The 25,471-nt window shown below is 39.4% G+C and overlaps 1 protein-coding gene across 4 annotated transcripts in view; it reads left to right on the forward strand.

Annotated features, from left to right (window-relative positions):
• The window catches only part of LOC105381644 (protein spinster), a 27,726-nt gene continuing 2,255 nt past the window's right edge, over nucleotides 1-25,471 (forward strand). Inside the window, exons 1-7 of one of the 4 annotated variants that reach the window (XR_005254430.2) lie at nucleotides 1-505; nucleotides 20,567-20,763; nucleotides 21,232-21,383; nucleotides 22,163-22,363; nucleotides 23,048-23,179; nucleotides 24,024-24,285; nucleotides 24,641-24,902. Coding sequence is in view for 3 of the 4 variants with exons in the window: in XM_038114857.2 (XP_037970785.1) it covers nucleotides 301-505; nucleotides 20,567-20,763; nucleotides 21,232-21,383; nucleotides 22,163-22,363; nucleotides 23,048-23,179; nucleotides 24,024-24,285 (1,149 nt within the window). In the remaining variant the exon portion in view is untranslated. The remainder of the gene's footprint in view (nucleotides 506-20,566; nucleotides 20,764-21,231; nucleotides 21,384-22,162; nucleotides 22,364-23,047; nucleotides 23,180-24,023; nucleotides 24,286-24,640; nucleotides 24,903-25,471) is intronic. The other 3 variants (XM_038114857.2, XM_038114854.2, XM_038114856.2) reach the window with 3 other exon arrangements.

A 25,471-nucleotide genomic window follows, 5' to 3' on the forward strand; every position in this document is an offset into this window, starting at 1 on the left:
GTCAAAAAAATATTCACGTCACGAACGTCGGCCGGGTATTACGTGTTATTCGTTTATTTTAGTACCTATCTACTTCTTATATTTCTTCATCGTTTTCTAATTTGTGTTTATCTTATTTAATCGTGTTTATGTTTTATTATTTATAAGCTATATTTACTTACTTTACCGACCGGCGAAGAAAAAAGTGACATTTGGTTTCTGGCGAACTTTGAAAAAAGTATAATTTAAATTCGGTGATAATCTGGTTAAAGTGCGGTCACACAGCACGACGTCCCGCGGCGGCTGTGTCATTGTGTCAACATGGACCCTGGTGGCTTGCGTGAGAACAACTCTAACCAGGAGTTGGTGATAAATGGCGACAATGAGTCGTCGACGACGCTGCTGCACGGGAAGACTACAAGGAGGCGGGACACCCTGAGAGACGTGACCTTCACCGAGTTCATGACGGTCGCCATCCTCTGCTACATCAACCTCATCAACTACATGGACAGATTCACACTGGCCGGTAAGATACAACTTTCTTTTTAAACTACATAGTTCACCATAGGTCATAACAGCCCTTCCCTTAGCTTGTATTCCAAGTTAACTCAAGTATAGTCTTAATGTGTTCAACCCAATTATTTCTTCCAAACTGGCTCTAGTATTCCTCCTCTTAAAAAAAGACACCAAACCGAAAGACTTTTTTTTACAAGACTGGTCTAAATTTATCTTACCACTGTAGAAAAGTAGCTGGTGACCATCACAAAGCATGTGAAATCAGACTTAATTACCTTTACCTAAGTAACACAAAATTGAATGCCTCCTGACAAGGTCATAACTTATGAGTCTCATGACAAACTCAACTGATGGTATATACTTAGTTGTTCTAACAATACACACTAATAATGGTTCATCTTTTCCCAAGCTCTACAATACAATAGCAAATTATTTCAAAATAATACTGTCCTATTTAATTGGCACCTCATATTAGTAATGCTTATTTCACAATATTCATATAAAGGTTACTTATCATAATTTTTTAATATATTTATAGATATTTCGTAACAGGAATTAATTATTAAAAATCTGTTAAAGTCTGACCTGAACAATGGCTGCAATTCATTAATTAGAGAAGGATACAAAACACCCTCCAAGTTTTGTTACTGTTGGAAACATCAGAACTACTTACTCATTTATCTGATTAATAAATGCCTCTGTATGTATAGCCTTGTTATTAAAATTTTCTTAGTCTTCCAATTAGATTCACACAGGGTCATAAAGTAAAGTTATGATTAGAAAGTTTATCATTATGCTGAGTTATGAAAAACAACATCATAAAGAGTACTACAACAAGCACATAACTTTAGAGCTATTTCTAGTAAGGACTAAGGGTTTGTCAATAGAGCAACAAATGATCCAAAATATTTACTGGCACTCCTGATATAATTTACTAGAGAGTTTTCAGTTTAATTCTAGCTATATGTATGGTACCTCCATTTGTTGTGGCGATTTTTTGTTGTGTCTAGCCTAGATAAGCGTCTTGCCCATATTTATAAATAATACGAACTAAGCACAGAGTGGGGCATTGCTATACATTTATGTACCTATAGCCTTTAGAAATGCAAATACTATTCACATCGCAAGAGCTAAATTTCAGTTACAAAAGATTATTTACAAGCATTGATACACATTTCTGTACATAATGAATTATTACAAGTAGTAATGCATTTTGGGTATCTTCCACTATAATAATTATGATAAATTGTTTTCGATATTATTTTATAAAGAGTCGCCGCCGCCCGCGTCTATCCTGTCTCATAAAAACTCCCGTAGCTAAATAGATAGGTACATTCGAGAAAAACGCATTTCCAAACAACATGACATTTGTTTATTTTAATCCCGCGTTACTGTTTGTAGTGATAACAAAGGGGCCCTCCTACTGTGCGGGGAATAAAGTTATATCACGTAATGGGTACCTTCGGAAGGTGCGTTTAAAAGGTGAATCACGCTAGGTACACGTCTGTATTTTACATACGCTACGTACGTGCCTATAATCCCATGTTACAGTAACTACAGATCGCCAGTCAGACTAAAATCTCTGACGAATTAGTCAGCTAAACTCAAATAGTTGGTTCTAATCGGGACAACTGTAAATCGATGCATCATGTGCTATGTCGTTCATTAGCGTAGGTATTTCGGTAACTGCATGGTCGGATGTAGTATATAAGTACTTGCCGCAAGTCGTAAATAAACAGTAGGTAGCTATATGACAAATAACGGAACTTGAAACAATCCAAATTAGATAGAAATCAATTGTTTCATTCGTTACCGTTTCGTTGACTCAAACTGACAGACAAATCAATTTTATTCACACTACATCAATCAAGTGATTCGGTTATATTGGTCGATGATGATCACTCTTGGTTTCTAAACTTAGAATTGATATATAGCTCTTCCTATACACTTATAATTTATAAATTTGACCGCTGCCGCTGCCCACGTTTTCAGGTCAATTTTCATTAATTCAATCAATGAAAAGCATTGACCTTAGCTCAGTGCGCTAATAAAATAACGCAGACGTCTCGTCTGTTCACCATCACCAGCACCAATCAATTTATTGGTCTATAATTGTAATTTTTAGTGTTTTCTTAAAATTACAGATACTTTTCGAGTGGCGTTTCCCCACCATAGATAATAGCTATTTAAACAAAACAGGTGGAATTTTCCGGTTATAAATAATATCAACAGCATTACCTATGTCCTTGTTAGATTTCATTAGCCAGAGTTGCCTCATCTGGTATTTTGGTGAGCTTATAAATCGTAAACAAGCTGAAGTTTCAACCTTATCTTATCATGATGCGTCAGGCCCAAGCCAGCACTGAGTCAGTTCATGAGATTTATTAACGAGCCCCCATTATCCTGCATTATCTGTACTGATACACTTGAACCCCGAAATAAACCCCTTGATTACGATACGATGCGCTTGCCCAACTATGCAGGTTCACATGTCAATGTAATTTTGAAGAAGAATGAATCATAGTTTTACAAAAAATATCTGTTTAGAAAATACCTCCTAAGCAGTTTTTACCTTGAAGGTTGATGACGAACAAAATTTACTTATAAAGTGTTAGCGTAATAGGTTTGTTTACGAGAGTGTCTAATGATAGAGTGAATGATCTTGCAATTTTACCTAGGTGATTGGCAAAAACCTAATACTTAATAAATTTGAACTTTAATAGCGTAAAAATACCTTAAATAGACAATCTTACGCAATGCCACGATACCAAAACTTGTCCTAGACGTAGTACTCACGTGAGTTATTTATAAAATAAATATTTGCAATTCCTTACCTACGCAATGTGACTTTCAATCTCACTACAGATAAGAGATAAAATAACTCAAGATAAAAGTTATTTCGTGTAATTTTCGATCAAGAATCGAAGCGGATAAACGATGCATGCTGACAGCAACAGCCACTTCTCCGAGAGTTCCAAACTCTTTTTTATAGACCCCGTACATGCGTGCACCTCCGACACAAACATGGTGTTGCGTAGGCGCGTTTATAGCGTTTAAATTGTCTCCACGTTTAAGTGTTAATAGAATCCAAACGTAGGCAAAGGCATCCATTGTGCAGCGTCGGCGAGCCAAGACTTTATTTATTAACTCATCGTAAAATTAACATTCAGCTACAGTAATAAACCAAACACGTATTATGTACTTTAATGCTTTCTTTGTCCGAACATTCGAAAATTCATTAATTTAATGAAAGCTCAATTACAGGGTCGATGTCACGTAATTTGGGCACTAATCTCCAATGTCTGCTCACGTGCGTGGCCGCTCCTCTTTCTTCTGAATACAATGTCGCCCATTAACTGTGAGCGCCATGTAATGTTTGGTAGTTATTTCCTCGAATTGGAGCACGACATCGACATGGCTATTGGCTACCCTTTGTATTTCAAAGTTTCGGTCCACAGTGAGAGTAAATAAGATGAGTCGTAAGAGAAACTATTATGCCATACTTTTGACCGCTCTTTCTTCATAACTTTCGGTAGTTGCACTGTTGACGGTGAGTGGAGAAAGTGCAGAAACAGAATGTGTGGTTAGTTGGTTACCGTACTGTACTTTCTCGACAAGGGTGATCTAGGCTTTCCTCTACTATCTCTTCGAAACTTACATTCTTATCGTTCTCTAGCATATAATACGATAAGGGTGGCCTTTCAACAATTTGTGAATAGCTATTGCATTTCTGTTTATTTGGAGGGATGATTTCCCCGGAGACAGATCAACAAGTTGCCACCGCAAACCCTCAGAAGTGCCTTTATCTATATTGCGATCTGAAAGCAATCACGGGGCGTATTGGCTTAATATCTACACCTGCACAGATAACGAACAATAAACTTTTGAATTAAACGTAAGATGAAGCAGGTGCTAAGCAGCTGAAATAAAGCTTAAAAAAATATAATTCAAAGAGATAAAAATTAACTGTCCTGTTTTTATTACATTTTGTACTCACTGAATTGTTTTTTGTGTAGGTATATTATAATATGTACTCACATTATACATGTATCCGTAACAGATAGTGTGCTACCCCAACAAATTATGGTAAACTAGGTACGCAAATAGGTTCGCTATAGTATATTTATGAAACAAATAACTATAGGTGTATCTTGTCCTGTGACTTACGCTTGTCATGGTAATATAATAGCTGCTATCCACGCTTGGCATATCGTGATGCTCAGATGCCCTCTTGAGCTCGAGGCAGCCTAGTGGAAAATTAACCCATAGAGACATACACGTAGTTATAACATGAAGTCATTCTTCAATTAGCCTCTTGAGTATTCCTAGAAATTGGTCCTTTCTTCATAATGCATTTTCAAGTTTAATGTTATCACTATCACAGTTGTAATAATGGATAATTTGCAAATTAGTAATAGCATTTCTATGACTACTTATCTCATTGAGTCATAGCCATCTATGTATTGAATTTACGCTAATAGAGCATTCAAAATGAATCATACAATCTTTGTGATGAATGTGATATTTGAGTCCTGACCTTGCTAAGAAGACACATTGACGTAATATTTGTTTTGGCTGGTACGTATCGGGTACTATTGTGCGGTAATTTGGTTTAGACTAATGCGTATCGATATCAGCTTGGTAACTTAGGTAAGAAATGAAAAGTTAGTAACAACATTACGTGCGCTGGAATGCAACGGTTCGTTGATGTTACGTATCCATTGTATTGTTCTCTTACCATTCATAACTTTCAATAAGTACTTCTTTTTCATTTAAATTAGATAGTGCAGCATATGTGTAGGGTCGGAGCTTGGAACTGCCTCGTCACCTCTCCATGACAAAGTTTCATTAGTCAGGGTTGTCTATCCGTGCGGTGCGTGCTCAGAAATAATTCAACCTTTTACGTCTTCGCTTCGAATTCCACAGTCACCCTATCCTATTACTAAATTGATTTTATTTATTTGGTATAGTGAGCATGAAGGGCAATATAAATAAATGTGTTACAAAAGATGAAATTTTATCTCTCTTGTAACAGTGTCATAAAAAGGGTTCCCGCTGCTAGCTCCGGTGCGAGCATGTTTTAGGGATCATTTGTTGGGTGTGCGCTGTTGAACGATCAAATGAATAAAATATGTGAGTGGTTACTGCAGCGGCCGCCACGGCGTGTTTTGAAACTATACAAGGCCAGAACGCACCCATAGTGTACTAGCACTGTATAGTTTCAAGTGAAAAAAATAAATATTTTACTTGAAAATATACACGATTTGTGCGTACTAATCGCGTATACTTTCAAGTTGGGATTTACTGAATCGTACTTGAAAATATACATTGCTATTACGCATATTGCTTGATTGGCGTACTTGTCGCATATAATTTATACCTACATGCTGATTCTAATTAACTTAACTATTTCGGTAAATGTAAATGACTACAATTGACTTGTTCTGCCTGTCATACCTATAAAATGATAATAAATGAAGATGAACAGGCTCTAATTTGATTGATAGATTGATATTTATAGCAATCATACTTGCAAGTAAGCATACCTACTAATATCTTATTATTTAAATGAATTAAGAGTAATACCTACTACACTCCTGAACGGATAAGACTAGCTTAATGACGCCGTCGGCAATATTAAAGTGCATTTAACAGCGCATCAAAATATTATTATAACCAACTAAAATAGTAAATTTTGATCAAATTTTAAATTTAATGGTTTAAAAAAATTAGGGTTATTTGGTGTTGACTTTTTGCTACTTGGACTTATGAATTGCTCGTGAGTGTAGTAGGTATTACCCTATAGACCTATTATAGACATATTTTTCATCAAGTTTTGATTTCACCGTAATTGTCTTTTATGAATTGTTCTACACCCTCTTATGAGATAATTTTTGCTATTAACAACAGTTCTACAGTATAATATCAATTTACTTTTTAACTTGCGGTGTAAACAAAAAACACGTTACGAAATTAATGCCAAGTGCGGAATGATGATGCAATGTTTAGAAAGCAATAGACTTATTACTATTTCGCATGAAAGAGAGAGCAACAATTCAAAAGGGCTACCTGGTTACTAATCACGTATAGTTTCAAGTCACGTAAGAAAATATACACGATTAGTACGCAGTGGTAACTGCTGCAGTATATTTTCAAGCCATAATTTTGGCCCAACTTACTTGAAAATATACGCGATTAGTGCGTAATGGCCTTGTATACTTTCAAGTAAATCATGGCACCATTTTAATTTGAAAATATACGCGAGCAGTCCCAACCTCTGCGTTCTGGCCTTGTATAGTTTCAAAACACGCGCCGCCACGAGGGTGCGATGCGGTAGGGAACAAGGGACACATTAATTATCGTTGCTTTTGTTTGTCTAATGGCCTCCTACCCCTTTACAAGTTTGCCCCAGTTACTCACGCAAATGGTTGCGTTTACAGATTACAAATTGACTGAACTGAAAAGTTTTTTTTTAAGAACAACTTAATGGCTTTGTCTTTTTGAAGTGTTATTTATAAATTTTGTTTTTTCCATCTACGAGATCATAGGGCAAGAAAATAAACAATAACAATTCAAGGTAAAACCTAAATTCTCAATTTTAATAGCTGACCTTCCGCTTTTTACATAAGTATCAAAGGAACTGTTTTTTTTATTTTGACCGTAGATGTAGGTAATAATAACAACGAAAATTATGATATTATAATACGGGTTCGGTCCGGGATGAAATTATTAATGACGCTTGCGCCGCCTCTCTGCATCACGTCGCGGCGCGAGCGAAGGATCATAAAGGATCAGCCTTATTATATGACCCCCTCCTCCCTCCCCCCGCCTGCCCCTCGCCGGGGCTTACGAGATTAAACCGCTTAATGTATCATCTGGGACTTAAATCATAGTCCACAAATTTTACATAAATTACACAATGACATGCCTGCCTGTGGTCCTTTTTTTTCAAAAACAGACATATATTTTTAAAGAGTTTCGAGTGACCACTAAATCAATGCGGCATAACCACAACCGGCCACTGTTTAAGAGCCGTCGAATGCATCTTGAACTTAATAAGTAGTAAAAATATTAACTTTTGGTGGGTGGTCGGGTGTAGTTGTGTCACTCAACATGCGTCGGGCCGTGGGACGCTAATGGACTCGACATTTTTAAAACTACAAACAAGTTCAGTATAATCAGTAGCATCTCTACATTATGAACGTTTCGGCGAACGATGTAAGGCTGATCCCGAATGGTCACACTAACTACATTAATATTTAAGTATCTATCAATGTATCAATCGTTATCGCGATTGACACACATTTTTGCTCTATAATTTGATTATGATACGTGCGTACACGTGCCGAATAACTGTTCGAACCACGTGGTCACACCGACACCTTCACCCAGAATGTTACTCAAGAAGATAGTCTTATCTTTATACCATTTGTTTTCGAATAAACAGGAAAGCTTTAATGTGTTTTGGGACTTTGGAATACACCGAAAAGAGACTTTTATCGTTTTCCCATACTTGCCTAATGCCTAGCTTTGACCATAAATTATTCGAAGACATCGGTAGAAACCATGCAAGTTATCTTTTCATCATCCGGTAGTACAGAAATAGATTTGGAACTGAAACCCCCTCGGATATAAAGTGTAAACAGATTCAGACATCGATTAATATTTGGCAACCGATCCTGTTGAGTATATCGGCAATCTCTGCAATCCATCCTTGTATCTCGAGAAGAGAAGAGGATCAATTTCGAAACGAAAGCAATACAGCAATAATAGAGGTGCATAAGCCAATGCGCCGTTAATTGTTCCGCTCCACTGCGGCTTGGACAGTGGTCTCTTTGATCTGCACAGAGCAGCTGCTTCGGCTTCAAATAAACTCTATCAAGTCAATCTGTACTCCACTAACTCAGTGTACTGTGGTGGCGGCGCTGCCGTCTAAGAGAGTCTCGGCGTCTGTAGGCCCTTTGGAATGAATGTTTCCGTTCAAACCGTCTTCAGGATGTTCGACGGTTGGCATGCACTGGTATTGTTTAAGTGCATCATCGACTGCACATTTGTGTTCAATTAGTTCCGCCTGTAAGATTTAATAAATCGAACAGCAATTACGAATTCTGCTTTTAAGAGCGATTTAAAAAGCGCTCTACTTTCTAAAGAAGCTTAAAGGATTTAATCAAGTCAGACTTCCTGTCACCATTCCTCAAGTTTAGGGGCAGACGATGTAATTGTCTTAAGTATTTAAAAAGTGTACTTGGGGGGACGTTAAACGGATTACACACAGTACATGTATACTTGTTTGTAGATTATTACATATTAACAGTTGCGTTCGTACAGGAATTTATTGGTTACAGTAACATGATCACACCACATACCATATCCTTGTTCACTACCCATTGGACTCAATGAAATTATCACACATTCTTGTGGTCTTTATGGGAATCGATAACTGAAGCCCTTGAATTCCTAGTAAACGAGCAATTCACGTCGATATCTGGCTAATTAGAATACTTGCCGATGCAAGACGTTTCGAAACGAAACACTGCAGTTCTTTGAAACGCCGCATTTCCGAACGATGCCCGGCCGCGGCGCGGCGGTGGTTAAACACTCGTATCAAATTGAGCAGTAATGGAGTGATTGTAAAACACACAGACATGTAATGAAGTGTCTGCGGCGGCCCTTCTATGAGCCCAGCAATTTGACGAGGTTGATGCACTTGGCGGCCTAAAAACTAATAGAAGACGATGGAGTTTAAAGTTGGAAGAAAAAAACACTTAAGTTTATTTGCTAAGCGTAAGACGTTTACGATGGCGATAACCACATGCACTCGGAGATAGTAAGAAAGATAACAGCATGAATAAAAGCACTAGAATCACGTGTGTGCAAGCTTCGCTAGATCCGCATCGTGTTCGAGTGGACGTTGAATATAAATTGTAGGTGTAGCCTTTATTCATATTCACAGGGGAATTAAGTTGATGGCACACACGATGAAATTGTATGAGAAGGTTATCGAAAGTAGGATTAGGAGGGAGTCGACAGTATCGGCAAACCAGTTTGGCTTCATGCCTGGAAGGAGTACAACGGACGCCATATTCGCAGTGAGACAATTGATGGAAAAGTTTCGAGCTGTACAAAGAAACCTGCATATGGTGTTCATTGACCTTGAGAAGGCTTACGATCGAGTCCCGAGAGACCTGTTGTGGCGGTGCTTGCAGAACAAGGGTGTACCCGTAAAGTACATAAGTATTGTTCAGGACATGTACGCAGGTGCCAACACACAGGTCCGCACCGCAGTCGGGGTCACCGACAGGTTCGAGGTCAGAGTAGGCGTGCACCAGGGTTCATCCCTGAGTCCATACCTATTTTTGTTGGTAATGGATGCATTAACATCTGCAATCCAGAAGGAGGCGCCCTGGTGCATGCTCTTTGCAGACGACATCGTGCTTGTCGATGAGAGTGGGGATGAAGTACAGGAGCAACTGAACCAGTGGCGAGATACCCTAGAGAGTGTGGGATTGAGACTGAGTAGGACCAAAACAGAATATATGTTCTGTCAATTCGGAGGGCCTACTTCAGCTGCGTCGATATCTCTGGGTACCTCGCCACTGGCAGTAGGTGAGGATTTCCGATACCTCGGCTCCCTTCTACAGAGTGATGGAAGTATTGACAGGGATGTGACGAGACGAATGAATGCGGGATGGATGAAATGGAAACAACTCACCGGCACGACGTGTGATCGCAAGATGCCAATTAAGATCAAAGGCAAAATATATAAAAGCGTCATAAGGCCGGTGATGTTGTATGGGGCTGAGTGCTGGGCAACCAAAGTATGCGATGAGAAAAGGATGCATGTGACAGAGATGCGAATGTTGAGATGGATGTGTGGGGTTACAAGAAAAGATAGAATACGAAATGAGTATATAAGGGGAAGTATGAAAGTGGCTCCTATAGTGGAGAAGATGAAAAGCCATCGTCTTTCTTGGTTTGGGCATGTCATGAGAAGAGAAGATGATTATGTTACAAAGAAAGTGTTGGAAATGAGACCCGAAGGAAGGCGCAAGAGAGGAAGACCAAGAAAGACGTGGCTTGATTGCGTGAAAGAAAATATGAGAGAGTGTGGAGTGAATGAGGATATGACAGGGGATAGGGTAAAGTGGCGTGACATGACCAACAAAGCCGACCCTAAATAAGGATAAGGCAAGGAAGAAGAGAAGAGAGAGCCTTTATTCATATTGCCCTCTCCTGAACCTTTAAAAAAAAACAAATCATTATTTAAAGAATAATAATAATTCATGGCTTATACTAATTATAAATCAATGACTGAAGTATCAGAGTCGTAAATTGCAGAAACTAAAATAATTAATAAATTTGAATTCAAGCGAGTTTTTTATGACTCGAACCAGTTTTGTTTGTCTGTGACTGTAATTCTCTAGTAAACTGACATTAAAGGATATTTGTACAGCTCTTGAGCAAACGAAGATTCATACACGAAGGCTCTTTGCTCCTAGCCTCGTCGGTTCTCAGAGCCCATTGTCATTGGTGTGCCGGTCTCGTTAACCTAACAAATAATTCCTAGAGCCCACCTGCAAATTTCTAATTTATTAGTTAGAGACACGTCATATATTTTAATTGCTGTGGCAAGTCTGAAGTTCTGTCAGATCATTTATTATCTCTTGAAATGTCACTTCCTGCTTTTACGTCCATTCTTCCTTGCTGTTGATTTTCTTATCCAGGAATTCCAAACACCGTCTTATATGCCACAGTTCCTAATGTTATTCAACAGTAGCTGAATAAATTGTATTAAAAGTCTTTACGGATGTGACAATGTTAGAATTGGTGTCACGTATGCTTGTGGGAATCTGGCACGCTGTTGCGTCGCCGCGCTGCCCTTTCTTTCACTTACGGCAGGGGTGCCAAAGCGCTAACCTCGACCCTTCGCTACTTTTTTTGCAGACGGCCGCCTGGCGCCTGACTTTCCGAACGGTTATAACTTCTCAAATCCGACTAGACGACGCCGCGCCTATATGGGACTTAATTTTTTGAATCGGTTATATCTTTTAAATTTAAAAGGGAATCCGCTCAAGCCGATTAGCTGTCCGCGTCTCCCTAAATAGTTGAGTAGAAAAGGAGAGTTTTACTACCCGCCAACAAAAGTTTTACTGCTTTCTCTATATCATGGCCCGGAAGGAGTTTGTTGAGTGCACATAAAAATAATACACTCCCATAACGAATGATTTTATAGCATGATATTTTGAGCAATCCTTTATAGTTGAAGTTGTACGATTAATTACGATCGCTACGATTCTTGACGTGTGACCAAATGGTTTTATTGTATCACCTTAAATTTAAAATTTTGGTTTAGTAATAATTAAATAAAATCTATACCAAGAGACCGCTCTCGGCACACAGCTGCGCTCGCTCCGTCAGTTATAGACGCGTGCGCATTTCTCGTCAATACCTCAAATATTTTGTTAGAAATCATCTGTTATCTCCGTCTATTCTGTATCTCATAGGGGAGAAGTTTCTTCAGAATTACAGTTTATTTCCCTACTGAACATTATGGTTTATAGTTAGGAATGTTGATGAAGGAATTTTGTTGTGTTGTCATACATAGCACTTAATTTATTTAGGTTCATGAATGTTACATGAAACAGGATGTTTCAGTTATTTTTTGTAAATAAAGAAAATCAGTCTGATGGATAAATCTGTCCTATAGCTTTAGATTTAAAAGTTGACTTGATGTTTGAAAATATAACTCACAATATATTTAGGTCTACCTACTACCGTCGCAAATTGCAATTAATAAAGGTACCTACGTAACACTGAAAATGAATGATCGAGATTCTGAGAACAAAAATACGCTGTCAAAGTTCGATTGGTTCGTGAAAGTCGTTTTAGCTGTCTTTGCGCAGCGTGTTATGTTACTTATTCTCGGTACTGGATTTTGCGTTGTTGTGTTTCCTTCCTCGGGTTACACAATAGCAACCCATTCATATCATAATATTGTAAATAAAAATTGCAACGTATCTAACGTATACATGCCACCGTCAATGAACGTTGCAAATATGCACCTGGTACTACGTCTATTAATGATTTATGGTAGTTTTCCGCCCCATAGATTAGCTAGAGGCGATCGCGCGCTCTCGCTTTTACCACGCTTCGATGCTCGGTGGACAAAGCGTCTACGCTCTTTGGAACAAATGAAACATGAGAAAAGATTTGTTACTCTCAATTAACAATTTATTTTGAATCAATTAGTTGGTTAAAAATACAAATGAAAATGATATTGCTTCATAACGCTTCATATCCAGGCCTGCGTTTGAAGAGTCGTTTCAAAATAATGAACAATAACCGTTTCGTCATTCGTCAGCCGGCGGCGGCGACTAATACAATGTCTGCAGCAGTGCATCCGAACTGAACTAAGCAATATCTATAGATATTAATCATTATCGCACAAAAAATATCATCTTTCTTTCAGTAAGTATATTTACTTATTTGAAACTGCTGTACGTACTCGCCTATTCAGAGTTTTCAAAGTGAGCTTGAATTTAATTCATATTCCTGTTTACGTTAGTATTACCAGTATTACTTATTATTAAGGCTTCTATTAAATCACGTTTTACTGATAAAATACCACCAGTTTTTTCTTATCACTAGCGTGATTAGATTTAGTGGTAGGTGGAACTCAATGCTATTGTTGATAACATCACTCACGCCACTTCTCCTTATCAGTGCAATTTTTCCTAACATATAATCCATTACCGATTATATCTACTCAATATTCAAACGTAACGTTTAAATTGCAAACGCTCGGAATAATTTGTGTTGCTAATTCAGCGATTGAATGAATGTGATAGTGGTGTTAGTAGTTCATAGAGTAGAGTAGAATATACGCACGTGAAAATTGGCACTACATTTCGTTTCGTTGCCATGCTTGATTAGTCCAGTAGTACACATCTCGTGTTACTATACGTAGGTAGTAAATATGATATGTTATGCAATGATGCGAAAGAAAGTCATCGATCTCGGGGTTCGATGTAGCGAGAAAATTGCGGTAGCACTACTCTGCTCACCACTGTTATTATGTAAATCAATACTTTATTAGTTATTTTATTACATGCTAACTATAAATCTTAACTATTAAGCGTTTTTCTTCGATGACAGCAAATGTCTCCAACTGAGAACGTCCTATTACATTTTGTACATCTCAAATGGCCCCTCTTTAATAGATCTTCCAGATTTGTGTTTGCCAACTCCATTCGAGGTAATTGCAACGAAGTATATTAGTCCCCCAGGGAGATCCGTCATCCACAGTAAACACGGGACTCTGGGAGCGGAAATGAAACGGGAGGCACTTTCACCCTCCATTTTCCACAGCGATTACTATTCTGTCATGGAAATCTCATTACATGCTGTGATTGACACTCCGTTAAGCGCCCTAACCAACCCCTAATCTGTTTTTGGTTTCCTTCGTACAATAAGCTTCTGTAACTGAATTAATAAATCTCAATTGCTTCATTGATTGTAAGCAGAATGTTTTGTAGTGTGAATGAGTAAAAATGCAGACAATGAGTTAATTTATTTAGACTACGCGAATTGCTTTGATTATGAACTTTGATCTTCCGTGAGTATATGTTTTGGTTTAATTGTTTTGTTTAGGCCGCGTCTCCTGATTTCGTCATTTTTAATCTACGAGTTCTACTTACTCATTTGGCCGTCATTCACGCTGCGCGCTGTTTGGCGCGGCGGTTTCCTCGCCGGTGATTGGTCGGTTCGCATGGCGTGATGTAGGCGCAGAGTGTGCGCCGGTGCTGCCCCCGTGACTCGGCGCGCGGGCGATGACGTAGCGCCGCCAGCGCCACGCCACCAGACGACGCGAAGGTCACTGGTTATGTCGTGCTGATGGACCCAGTGGTAATACCCCGAAAACAACTTGATTATCAAGACCGGTTGAAGAGCGTTTTCGGGCATTAGAATTCTGCATCTTTTTGTAATTTTAGCATTCTTGCTTGTTTCTTCTTCGCATTATTCCCTCCACAAGGATTTTTGTTACTTCTCTTCTCATTCTTGTGGCGTTGTTGAACCCCTCAGCATTTTACCAAAAGTTAAATTTAGGGCTTCTCGAATATCAAAGGCGTTCAGTCGTGTCTGTAATTATTTTTAGGCTCTGGCTAACTTTGACATAGTTTCTATGATTTGTTATTTATGTATTTCGTTCGTGTAAATATTCCTAGCATAACTATAAATTCTGAGTAAAACAAATGAAAATGTGTCTCAGCAATATGTTACATCTTCTAGTAACTGACTTAAATTATCGCAGATACATTCCACGGCATTGTAGGCATTAGCACGTAATAAATAAGCTGGCTTTTTATACTCTTCTCACTGTAGTGTTTCACTTTCACCAAGAGTTATTTCTGCTGATGAAAGGTTGAACCAAGGGCCCCTCCGCGGTATGTTAATATGTCATCAACTTTTAGTTTGGCTTTTAACGCTTTCGTCGATATTTACTGTAGATTTATTAAATGATTGTAATGCTACTGATGACATTTAATGTTTCCTTCCTTTATAGCTTATGTAATTTTACTGTTTTAAACACGGCTGCAACTTTTAAATAATAATTAAGTAAATTAAGCAAAATACCCACTTACAACTTTCATTTTAACTTTGCGACAAATCCGTTTACCGCTATCCGTATGTGACCTGACTATAAATTAAGTACGAATAGAACCGTACAGTTTATACGTCGATGCTTGACCGTGAATAACACTGGAGCTGACGTCAGCGTCTGACGCAGGGATCAGCCCACCAACAGCACATGGCCTGATCGAAACTGCGGAAAAATATTGTGATCAATCTCCTGATGCGTCAACCTTCAAAACAACTATTTAAAAGTCGTTGCACCTAATAATAGCTCTCTAGATAGGCGCATTCGTATTTAAAACAGTTTCACAGAGCCATTAATAGTGATTATTACAAACGAGCACATGCAAATAGCACATGCAAATAGGACATGTGATTTATAATTGTAATCGCATGCGGTGTCAAGTCGACATGCGTGTTGCTATTCTCTAATTAAATGTCTCCAGCTTCACACGTGACTTCTCACTTGCGGCTAATGATGATAATGTCCACTATGTGACTAGCCACTGGCAAATACATCGATATTTATGATGACTACTTAGCTGACAATCATTCCATCCTTCGCATTCACTCTGGTAATACGTTACGAATCGTCAATATCAAATGAATGGTAAATTGGCAATGTGTTTTCTCCATCAATACATAATCGTCGCAGTCGTAGAACAGTGACGGATCTGATTTTTTTCGATTTTCGGATTATTGCAGATTCGTATTTAAAATTTCATTATTTACCAATACAACAAAAGTTTTTTTTTTAAACTTTAATAATAAGTGAAATACAGAGTCGAACACTGACGGTTTTGATTTTTTCGCGTAGTACATGGACGCTTGTGACGTCCCGTCGATGTTCTGCGGTGACCCTCACCCCCCGCGACCCACTCCCGCGCGACGGTTTGTTTGTTCTGTCAGTGTTCTATGTAGGAGCACATGGAACACGTAATGAGTACTTAAAATGTTTTTTGCTATAATTATTATTTAAAAAGTTCTGTTTTCCAAGTAATTTTTTTTTTATACTTCTCCCATAGAACAAAGACGGTCTCTTAAATCCGTCGTTATTGTTGGGACTTTGTTTTAATAAAATAAAAACTCTAGTTTTCGCTAAAATCATTGAGAAGTTAGTTATAATTAGGTACGGTGTTTTAAAAAAGCAATATTGTTTGTTTGTTAAATTTAGTGACGGTATTTCAAATGCGACTATGTTGTATGACCTAACTATGGGTGTTTTGTATAAACCGTCATTTTTCTATGGATAAGTGGTAGACGTGTGAAGATAACCGTCGTTATTCTTTGGAATTATTTTAGGATACGTCGTTGTTCTTTCATAATATTTCGTATTATCGATGAAAAATAAATAAATTTATGATTTTTCAGTATGTTTTTGCTAATTTATTATGTTTTTAAAACTATGTGCTAAAAAACAATGTAAAATTATGTACCTAAGTACTTTTTTTGTTCATCACCTCTACCGCCAGAGGCAGGTGACGATGGGAGCACGGTACCATGCGGGAAGGTTTGGAATTATGTTTTTCCAGCCATTCGCACCAATCGTAATTCGTAACCAATACAAACCAAGTCAGTCGCAGAATCCACATCAATTATTAAATTTCTGTATTTACAGCTACCGTTACATCAACTGCAGAGGGAAAGTCCTAGCATCAACCGAATGCTGGTTGTCAAACAGCTGAGAATAATGACCATCGCGAAGCAGTTTGAGAGGATCCTTACATGGCTACGGATAAGGTGACAGCATTTTCCTTCATTAACTGCCCACAATCAGTAAATTCCCTGTTTCTAGGGGTGAATGGCATCGCCGGGAAGTCAACGTGATCGGAGAGCAGTGAATTTACTGTTTGCGGGCAGTAAATAATTAAGGAAATTGGTATCATCTTATCCGTAGCTATGTAAGGGTCATCTCGAACTACTTGGCGATGATCATTTTCCTCAGCTGTTTCACAATCACCAGCATTCGATTGATACTGGGGGTTTTTGTCTTAAAAATAGGTGACCCCACTTTATTCATCTATTAATTTCAGGGAAAATTCCCCGTAAATTCTGTAATTCTCATATTACTCACTTCTCCATAAAAAGGGTGAGAAATCCTACCTCGGAAACTATAGACCCGTTAGCTTAACATCACACATGTATAAATAATTCACAATCGCATCCGTTCTCTGCTGAACTAACATCAACCACCAGAACAAGCCAGTATCCGACCTAGTTATTCTACCGCGAACCATAATATACACGTTCAATCAGATTATTGAAAAGTTCATTAAGCTTAACACACCACTTTACCTTGCATTTATTGACTATACCAAAGGTTTTGACAGTATCTACCACCAAGCAATACTTTCCGCCCTTAACACCACAAAATTCATCCAACCTACATCGTCGAACTCGTTGGTACTATCTACATAAACAGCTCAGCCAACGTGAAATTGGAAAAACCTGGTACTGGTCCAACGATTCCGATTGAAAAGGGTGTCATGCAAGGCGACCCACGCTGAACACGCTTTACAACTATCCTCAAAGAGGTCTTCAAGAAGTTGACACAGTCCTAGGAGGACAAGGACGTCAATGTCGGAAGTAAAAAATAGTCAAACCTCGGTTTTGCGGACGATATTGCCCTATTCTCCCACTCAATGCCCAAGCTCCAACAAATGATGCGAGAGCTATCCGCGGCAAGCCTGAAGTTGGACTAAATATGAACCGCTCGAAGACAACAGACATGACCAACAGCATGAAACATAGGGTTGAGGTAGATAGGCAGGAAATACAATATGTCAATGAGTAATTTATTTGGGCGAGATAGCGTCCTTCGTCGTGGGTGCTAAGACCGCCAAACTGAAGTGAGGTGAACAAGGGCAGACCCAGAAGAAGATGACGGGATGACCTAGACGTGTTTATTAGGAACTGGAATGAGGAGGCCATAGACAGGGATAGCTGGAAGACACAATTGAGTTGGGAAACTCGGTCACATATTCTCCTCGGCCATCCCTGATCATAGAAGAAGACTTTTATCATCAGAGCCTGAAGATAAAAGTCTTCTTCAACCAGTGCATCTTGCTAGTGATGACGTATGGGGAAGGTTACCGACATAGCTGTCAAAATGTGCAAGCTGAAGTTGCAGTGGGCTGGCTATATCTGCCGAAGAACCGATATCCGCTGGGGTCGACGAATTCTTGAGTCACAAACAAGGAGAACCGTAGGCTGGTAGCCAGTAGTAGGCTGGATGAGGAAGGCCGATGACCGAGTGTTGTGGCGCTCCTTGGGAGAGGCCTATGTTAGCATTGGATGATTATTGACTGATGCTAGGACGCAATGGGGTCTTCAAAAAAACATTTTACATAATAATTGTATTATGTAAAAACAATTAGGACCTAAACAAAAAATAATATAGCGCAATCAGCACCCTGCTAAATAGGTTATTTTAAGATCCGTCTTTGAATTTTTCCATATATTCCCTAAAACAACGACGAAAAGTATAATACGCCATTAGATACGCAATAAAAGTCCGTAAAAAAACGACGTATCATATAATGCGACATAGTAGGATACATAGAACAATGACCTATCTGATTTTTCAGGAAACCTAGACTTATTACAGACAAATTATACAGGCTATATTGCAAAAGTCCACTCGTATAATAATGTGACCAAATTTCAAATGAATTGCTTCAGCCGTTTTCATTTTATCGAACAAAACGTTGTTTAAAAACTTTAACTGGCTCTCCTGTAAAGTTGCTGTTTTGCAGATCCGTCATTGTTCTACGACTGCGACGCATTGTAACATTATAATTATAAAAAAAATATTGCTTGTACCTGTAATTATTTTGAATTCTATAATTTAATCAGTCATGACATTAAAAAACACCAGTATACTTAATAGTCTTTATTCCTATTCTACAGTCCATGCTTTAGATAATTTCTCGAACGTCCCCTTTTACGTTTAGACTTGGGACTAAAATAAACAAGTGGGTGAAGCTCTAGAACCTATTCGTTAAGTACTTTTCGATATCGGACACCTACCTCAACTGTAAACACTCGTATGTTAAGTATTTTCCTCGTAAACTGCAGTGTGCAATGGTCGGGTGACTGCAGTCGATAAAGACCGTATTGTGATCACACAACACGAAGTGGACGAGGCGAGGTGGGGCTTCGGCAAATAAAGACGGCAAACAATGGGGAGCAGCAATAAAGGGATGATATATTGCGCCGTCATACAATATGGGGCTCTATGGCAAAGAATGTGAGAAAAAAGTTCAACATTTTTATATGGAATAATATGGAACTTATTGGAGTTCAGTGTTCGTTGGAACGTTGCCGTTGTATATTATAGTAAGTAAAATTCATTAGTTGTTTTATATTATTGCCGATTTCACAGATGTGACTGGAACTTATAAAAAGAGACGTATGACTTTCACAAGTAAAAAATACTTAATTATTATTGCAAGGTTGAGATCGTAAGTGTACCCGTTGGCAGAGATAACTTTCGTTCACACTTCATATACAGGCATAGGTATTCTTACTTTGGATATTTACATTCAACATTACTTCGGCCAGTCACCTCAACTTAGCTTCAAGGACATTTTTAGCAGTCTAAACTTGCTTTTGAGGCCGCTTTAATTTTGGAACACTAGGTTTTACTTTTTAATTTTGCGCTCTACTTATCGATTAATCGAATCGGCCTTTAGTTTCGGTTTGCTAATCCAGTTGATGGCAATTAATCTCTTCTTTAACTCATATCCTATTCAAATAAATAATATTGCTGCAATAATTACTACCAGTAAATCATCTTTACTTTCTACTCTGTCAAGATCAAGACATCTGGGTTGCAATTTATTTCTAAATATTTAGCTAGACATAGGTACATACTTAGCTTTCATATAGTATACCATTACTTAAATTATTAACAGTAGGTCTGTATGCCTGGCTTGTAGGTACCTAGTATGTTTTTTTCAGATTCTATGGCATAAATTGCATTAAGTTCGCACGGCTCCTCTCAATTTAGAGTGAAAAAATGCACTTGCTGTTGCCCACATCACTCGAGTACACATAATGTGCCATAATTACCGTAATCTTGCAAATTATAATAAATAGGAGGTAATTTTAGCGATGCATGTACATTGATAGCATATTGAATATTATGTAAAACTTGTTTTCAACTTTTCGTCCTCAATTTACTTGAATGTTAAATAGATAATGACCATTACCGCACTATACTGCATCATCAGACAAGACAAGTCCATGCACTAGGTACTGGTCATGGGTATCCACTCCACTATACATAGGTAAACGTAGAACGTATTACCTCTATCTAGGTATCACCAGTCACACAACAATCTTAGTTTATTTTGTGAACAATTCGTTTCACCGAAAATCACCCACCTCACCTCAACCAACAACCAGCAAACCTAACCCCATCTCTTTCCCACAGGTGTCCTTGGCGATGTGAAGAAAGAGTTCAACATCGGAGATGACAAGGCGGGCCTACTCCAGACGGTGTTCGTGGTGGCGTACATGATCTTCGCTCCCATATTCGGCTACTTCGGTGACCGCTACTCCAGGAAATACATCATGGCGTTCGGAGTAGCCCTCTGGACCATGACGACGTTTCTCGGGTCCTTCTTGAAGGTGAGTTGTTTGTTGATAGAATAGCTATTGTAGTTCTAGTCTAGACATTGGTCAGACATTAATAATGAGAAGCACACAATGTGTGCAACAATACCGTCGTCTGGTCGATGTCTACGAGACAGTATCAGCGTTGGTTCCTCAATTACCAAAATATACAAACTCATTAATGAAGTTTATCTTTAGATAAGATGTAATAGAGCAGCTTAAATTTAGCTTTTATAGAATCACCTTAGTTTTCAGCCTTATAACCTAAGTACCTATTTTTTATGCGATCTTCACCTCTATGTATGCTCTTCAAGAATTTACAGCGGTATAACAGTCCAAGCTTAAGTGCCCATGTTTCCTCCCTGCAAGTGAACTCCTTAGCCCTTACTGATTTGAAGACCTTCAGACTTTGGCGACCCAACAGCCGTCCTTACCTAGGGCTACAACTTTGCGTTTACAAACATTGCCCGTCTGTTCCGCCAGGGTTACCACGAGTTTGCGTTCTTCCGCGGCCTGGTGGGCGTGGGCGAGGCGTCGTACTCCACCATCGCGCCCACCATCATCAGCGACCTGTTCGTGGGCAACCTGCGCTCCAAGATGCTCGCCTTCTTCTACTTCGCCATACCCGTCGGCAGGTACGTGCTTCACTCGTAGTTTTAAGGCCTTCGGGTAATTCTCGACCTTCTACCAGCGTCATGACATAACACAAGAAAAATAGTGGCCATGTTGCAATTAATTCTGTGACTCGGCTCGAAAGACCGGTGGTCTCGATTCTGGCGGTCACCCCATCAGAATATCTCGTCTTGTTCTGTGGATTTCTTGTTGTAGACGAAGAAATCTTAAGGGTTATCTCCGGGGTCGTCCGCCCCTAGCAATCAAGGGGCGCCTGACCTAGATATAAAAAAAATGTTTCTAGAGTGACAGATGTTACACTCGAAAGAGCCATAATATCTGTTTGGAGCTCATTTAAGGTCTAGAATACTTCAGAAATACTAAAGATTAGTTACAGTAAAAATTACGTTGCGGTTTAAAGCACGTAGGTAATTGACACCATCAGCGAGCGTTTGACATAAATACCAAAATATTTTTGCTTGAACTGAAATTCCTGGATCACGTTTCTTCTTGGTATTTTAATGTATTCGAATTCTCATTACAGTTATGCCGTTATGCCAAGTTTTAGAATAACGACTTTTCTCTCTTCAACCAATTGTAGAAACTTCACTCCTAATGACTGACATTAGTGTGCATAGCCCGAACCAAACCTGACAAACTTTGATGATCGTTCTACCGAGCTGAATAGAAAAAGCATAGAGTTCCAATTTCAAAACATTTCCATCCTGCCTGGCTGAAAAGAAAAACTGCATTCCTAATCCAACACACCAATTAAAAAAATACTCTTGAACTCTTTCCACAGCGGCCTCGGGTACATAGCGGGGTCGGGCGCGGTGGCGGTGTTCGGCGACTGGCGCTGGTGCCTCCGCGTGACCCCACTGCTGGGAGTGGTGGCGGTGGCTCTAATAGTGTTCCTATTGGTGGACCCGGAGCGAGGCCAGGCCGAGGACAGCCACATGAAGGCCACGTCCTACAGGGACGATCTGCGCTCGCTGGTTAGAAAGTGAGTATGGTTGGCTTTTGTTTTTAGCAGGTGGAGGGTTGAAGCCGATTCAGATAACGCCTTTTTAACGAAGGTACCTACGTACTCAATCTGCAACTATGTGTTAGGAAACATACTTGAACTACGCTTATCTCGGATTATAGAAGCCGATTGCTTTGATTGTAAATATTAGCGGTAACATTACAGTGATAAATTGTTGGGTGTGACGACCTCATTAAATTTTCACATACATGTACATACACTACATACCTACATGTCTTATGTATTATATTGGTGGTATCAATTGTTTTTAAATTCATTGTAAAATGACCTAGATTTGTTTACATTTAAAAAAGTAAATAACTTAATAACTAAAATGTAAAAATATCAAGAGCGAATACGGTCGATAGAGTTTACCACACATTCGTATGGTCTGAGTTACTGCAGTGCGCTATTCAACGCTGAACACGTAGAGGAGTAAGTATTAATAGTCCTTGCTTAAAGCAACCCCAAGAGCTAGCTTTGCAACAAAAACATTATAGGCAAATATTCTTATTTTTTGCCACTCATTTTATTAATTTAGGGCTATTCGTTATAGAAAAATGCAGTCTCCCATATTTTACCCCTTGCCAATATCGATGTTACCCAATATTATTACGTAATTTTACAGTAAAAACTAACTCCCTGCCCTCTCCTTCATTCCAGTCCATCGTTCATGCTGTCGACGATAGCGTTCACGTGTGTGGCGTTCGTGACGGGCGCGCTGGCGTGGTGGGGGCCGCAGTTCATCTACCTAGGATTGACCCTGCAGCCGGGAGTCGACATCTCTATTGAGAGGTATACTGCTCATGGAAAATTAAAACATTAGGCAGAGTGTTGTGGCGCTCCTTGGGAGAGGCTTATGACCGCTGTCCATCTACCTAGGGCTGACCCTGCGGCTGTAGGCGGCGTCGACATCACTACATATACCTACTGTTCTTGCAAAAAATTCAAATATCAGACAGTGTTGTGTGGTCGTAACGCTCCTTGGGAGAGGCCTATGACCAGTATTTATACTAGATTGTTGTGTTCCCCGTGTGTTGTAAGTATATGTAAAATGTATCTATCTTACCTACACCTTTGTTTTGAATATGTGTTTGAATTCTGACTAAAAGATAGTTTTGAATTGTAAGATTAGATAAATTCAGTAGTCAATAAGTAATACAGTATGAATTCATTGTCAGTCAGTACATTTCAAGACTAATAATTTAAACCTCACTTTTGACCCTTTTATACCTACATGTACATTTACACACAATAACTTTGCGCCACATTATGTATCAAGTTTAATTACAAAATTTACCCATAAATTATAATGAGGAACTGACCTTATTATCATTCAGTATAATAAATATGGTTTTATCAGCATTTCATATACTATCATGATGATACCTTACTTAACATATTATACCTAGTCTTTCGTTAATAACTCTGATCACAGTTCCATTCAAGTAGTTTTATTCATAAATCTACAACATTAAACTAGCATAATAGTTTCTAAGGACGACGAAATTAAGACTGGCTATAACCATAACCCAACCCAATCAAACAATCCAATCGTCCATGGACTAAAGAGACCATAGACACACCATAAAACTACCATAGACAGCAGAGTCCATAGACTAACCGCCCGCACCTACAGCGTGTCGTACAAGTTCGGCGTGGTGGGCATGCTGGCGGGCTCGTTGGGCGTGCCGCTGGGCTCGGGCCTGGCGCAGCGCCTGCGCGCCGCCGCCCCCGACATCGACCCCAACATCTGCGGCCTGGCGCTGCTGGCATCGGCCCCCCTCGTCTACCTCGCTCTGGTCGCCGTACAAACATACGCCGCACTCACATACCTACTCATCTTCCTTGGGATGCTCACCCTCAACCTGACGTGGGCGATCGTGGCGGACATGATACTGGTGAGCGGCGGCGGGAGGGACGCAACAGATATCGTAATTTTATTGGAATGCTCGCTCGCTGCTCATTTATCGTGTCAGGCGTCTCAGGCATGGCGACTCACTCCATCCATATACATTATTTTTATTTGTTTATTTATTTTTTGTATACTATATTTTTTGTTATGATTACTATTAATCCATTTGTATGACTGTGTGGGGTGTGTCGGTCGGCATTCAGTTGTAGCCAAAACCTCCACATAAGCCATAAGCTCTCTAAACATCGACCGACACGCCCCACAACCCGGTTGCTTCTGCGTACTCTGGGCCGAGTGCCGCACTAGCAGGCATGCATTGACCGCGGGATGTTTGCACGAAGGACGTCGCTGTATTTCGGCGGCGTGACGCTGGTGTCGGGCGTGCTGGGCGTGCCGCTGGGCTCGTGGCTGGGCGCGGCGCTGGTCAAGCGCTTCCCGCGCGCGCACCCCGTCATCTGCGCCGGCGGGCTGCTCGCCTCCGCGCCCGCGCTCGCCGCCGCCATCGCCGCCACTGAGGGCTACTTCTACGCACCGTTCATCCTCACCTTCATTGCCGAACTCGCACTCAATCTCAACTGGGCAATAGTGGCCGATATGTGTCTGGTAAGAGTCAAGCTCGGCGGTGGAGCGCGTTTGTTTTTTTTTAATTATTTTGTAGTTGTTGGTTTCCGTGTGCGTAGTACGGTGTGGTTGTAGTTGCATGAAATTTTCGTATTTTTTGGTTTTTGTTATGTTATTATAGCATGTTCAATTGAATTCAGTCACTCATTAGCACATATCATTGCCCTTTGGGTCGGGTCACTGTTGCCTGGTTGTGAGAATCATTCACCTAAAAATAAAATTACGATACTGTTGCGTCATACTCGCTGTATTATTTTAAAACAAAAGAGTGTGCTGAGTGGAGTGGTCGTTTTCAATTATTTTTTAAGTAGCGACATCTGTTGGTTTACTTGCGAAGTACGTTGTACGTACGTTGCATGCTACTTGGTGAATATACTTTTGCAACTGCATAGTAATTGGCGTAATTCGCAATGTAAACAATAGATGGCGCGCACTTAGATTTTTATTTATTTGGCTTTGCATCAATTTTTACTCTCCGTATTATGTCTAAATACCTACTGTGCTAATGTAGTCCATAATTTACTGAATGTTTAATTAATTATCATTAACTG

Source organism: Plutella xylostella, chromosome 8 (assembly GCF_932276165.1).
Source record: "Plutella xylostella chromosome 8, ilPluXylo3.1, whole genome shotgun sequence".
NCBI lineage: Eukaryota > Metazoa > Arthropoda > Insecta > Lepidoptera > Plutellidae > Plutella > Plutella xylostella.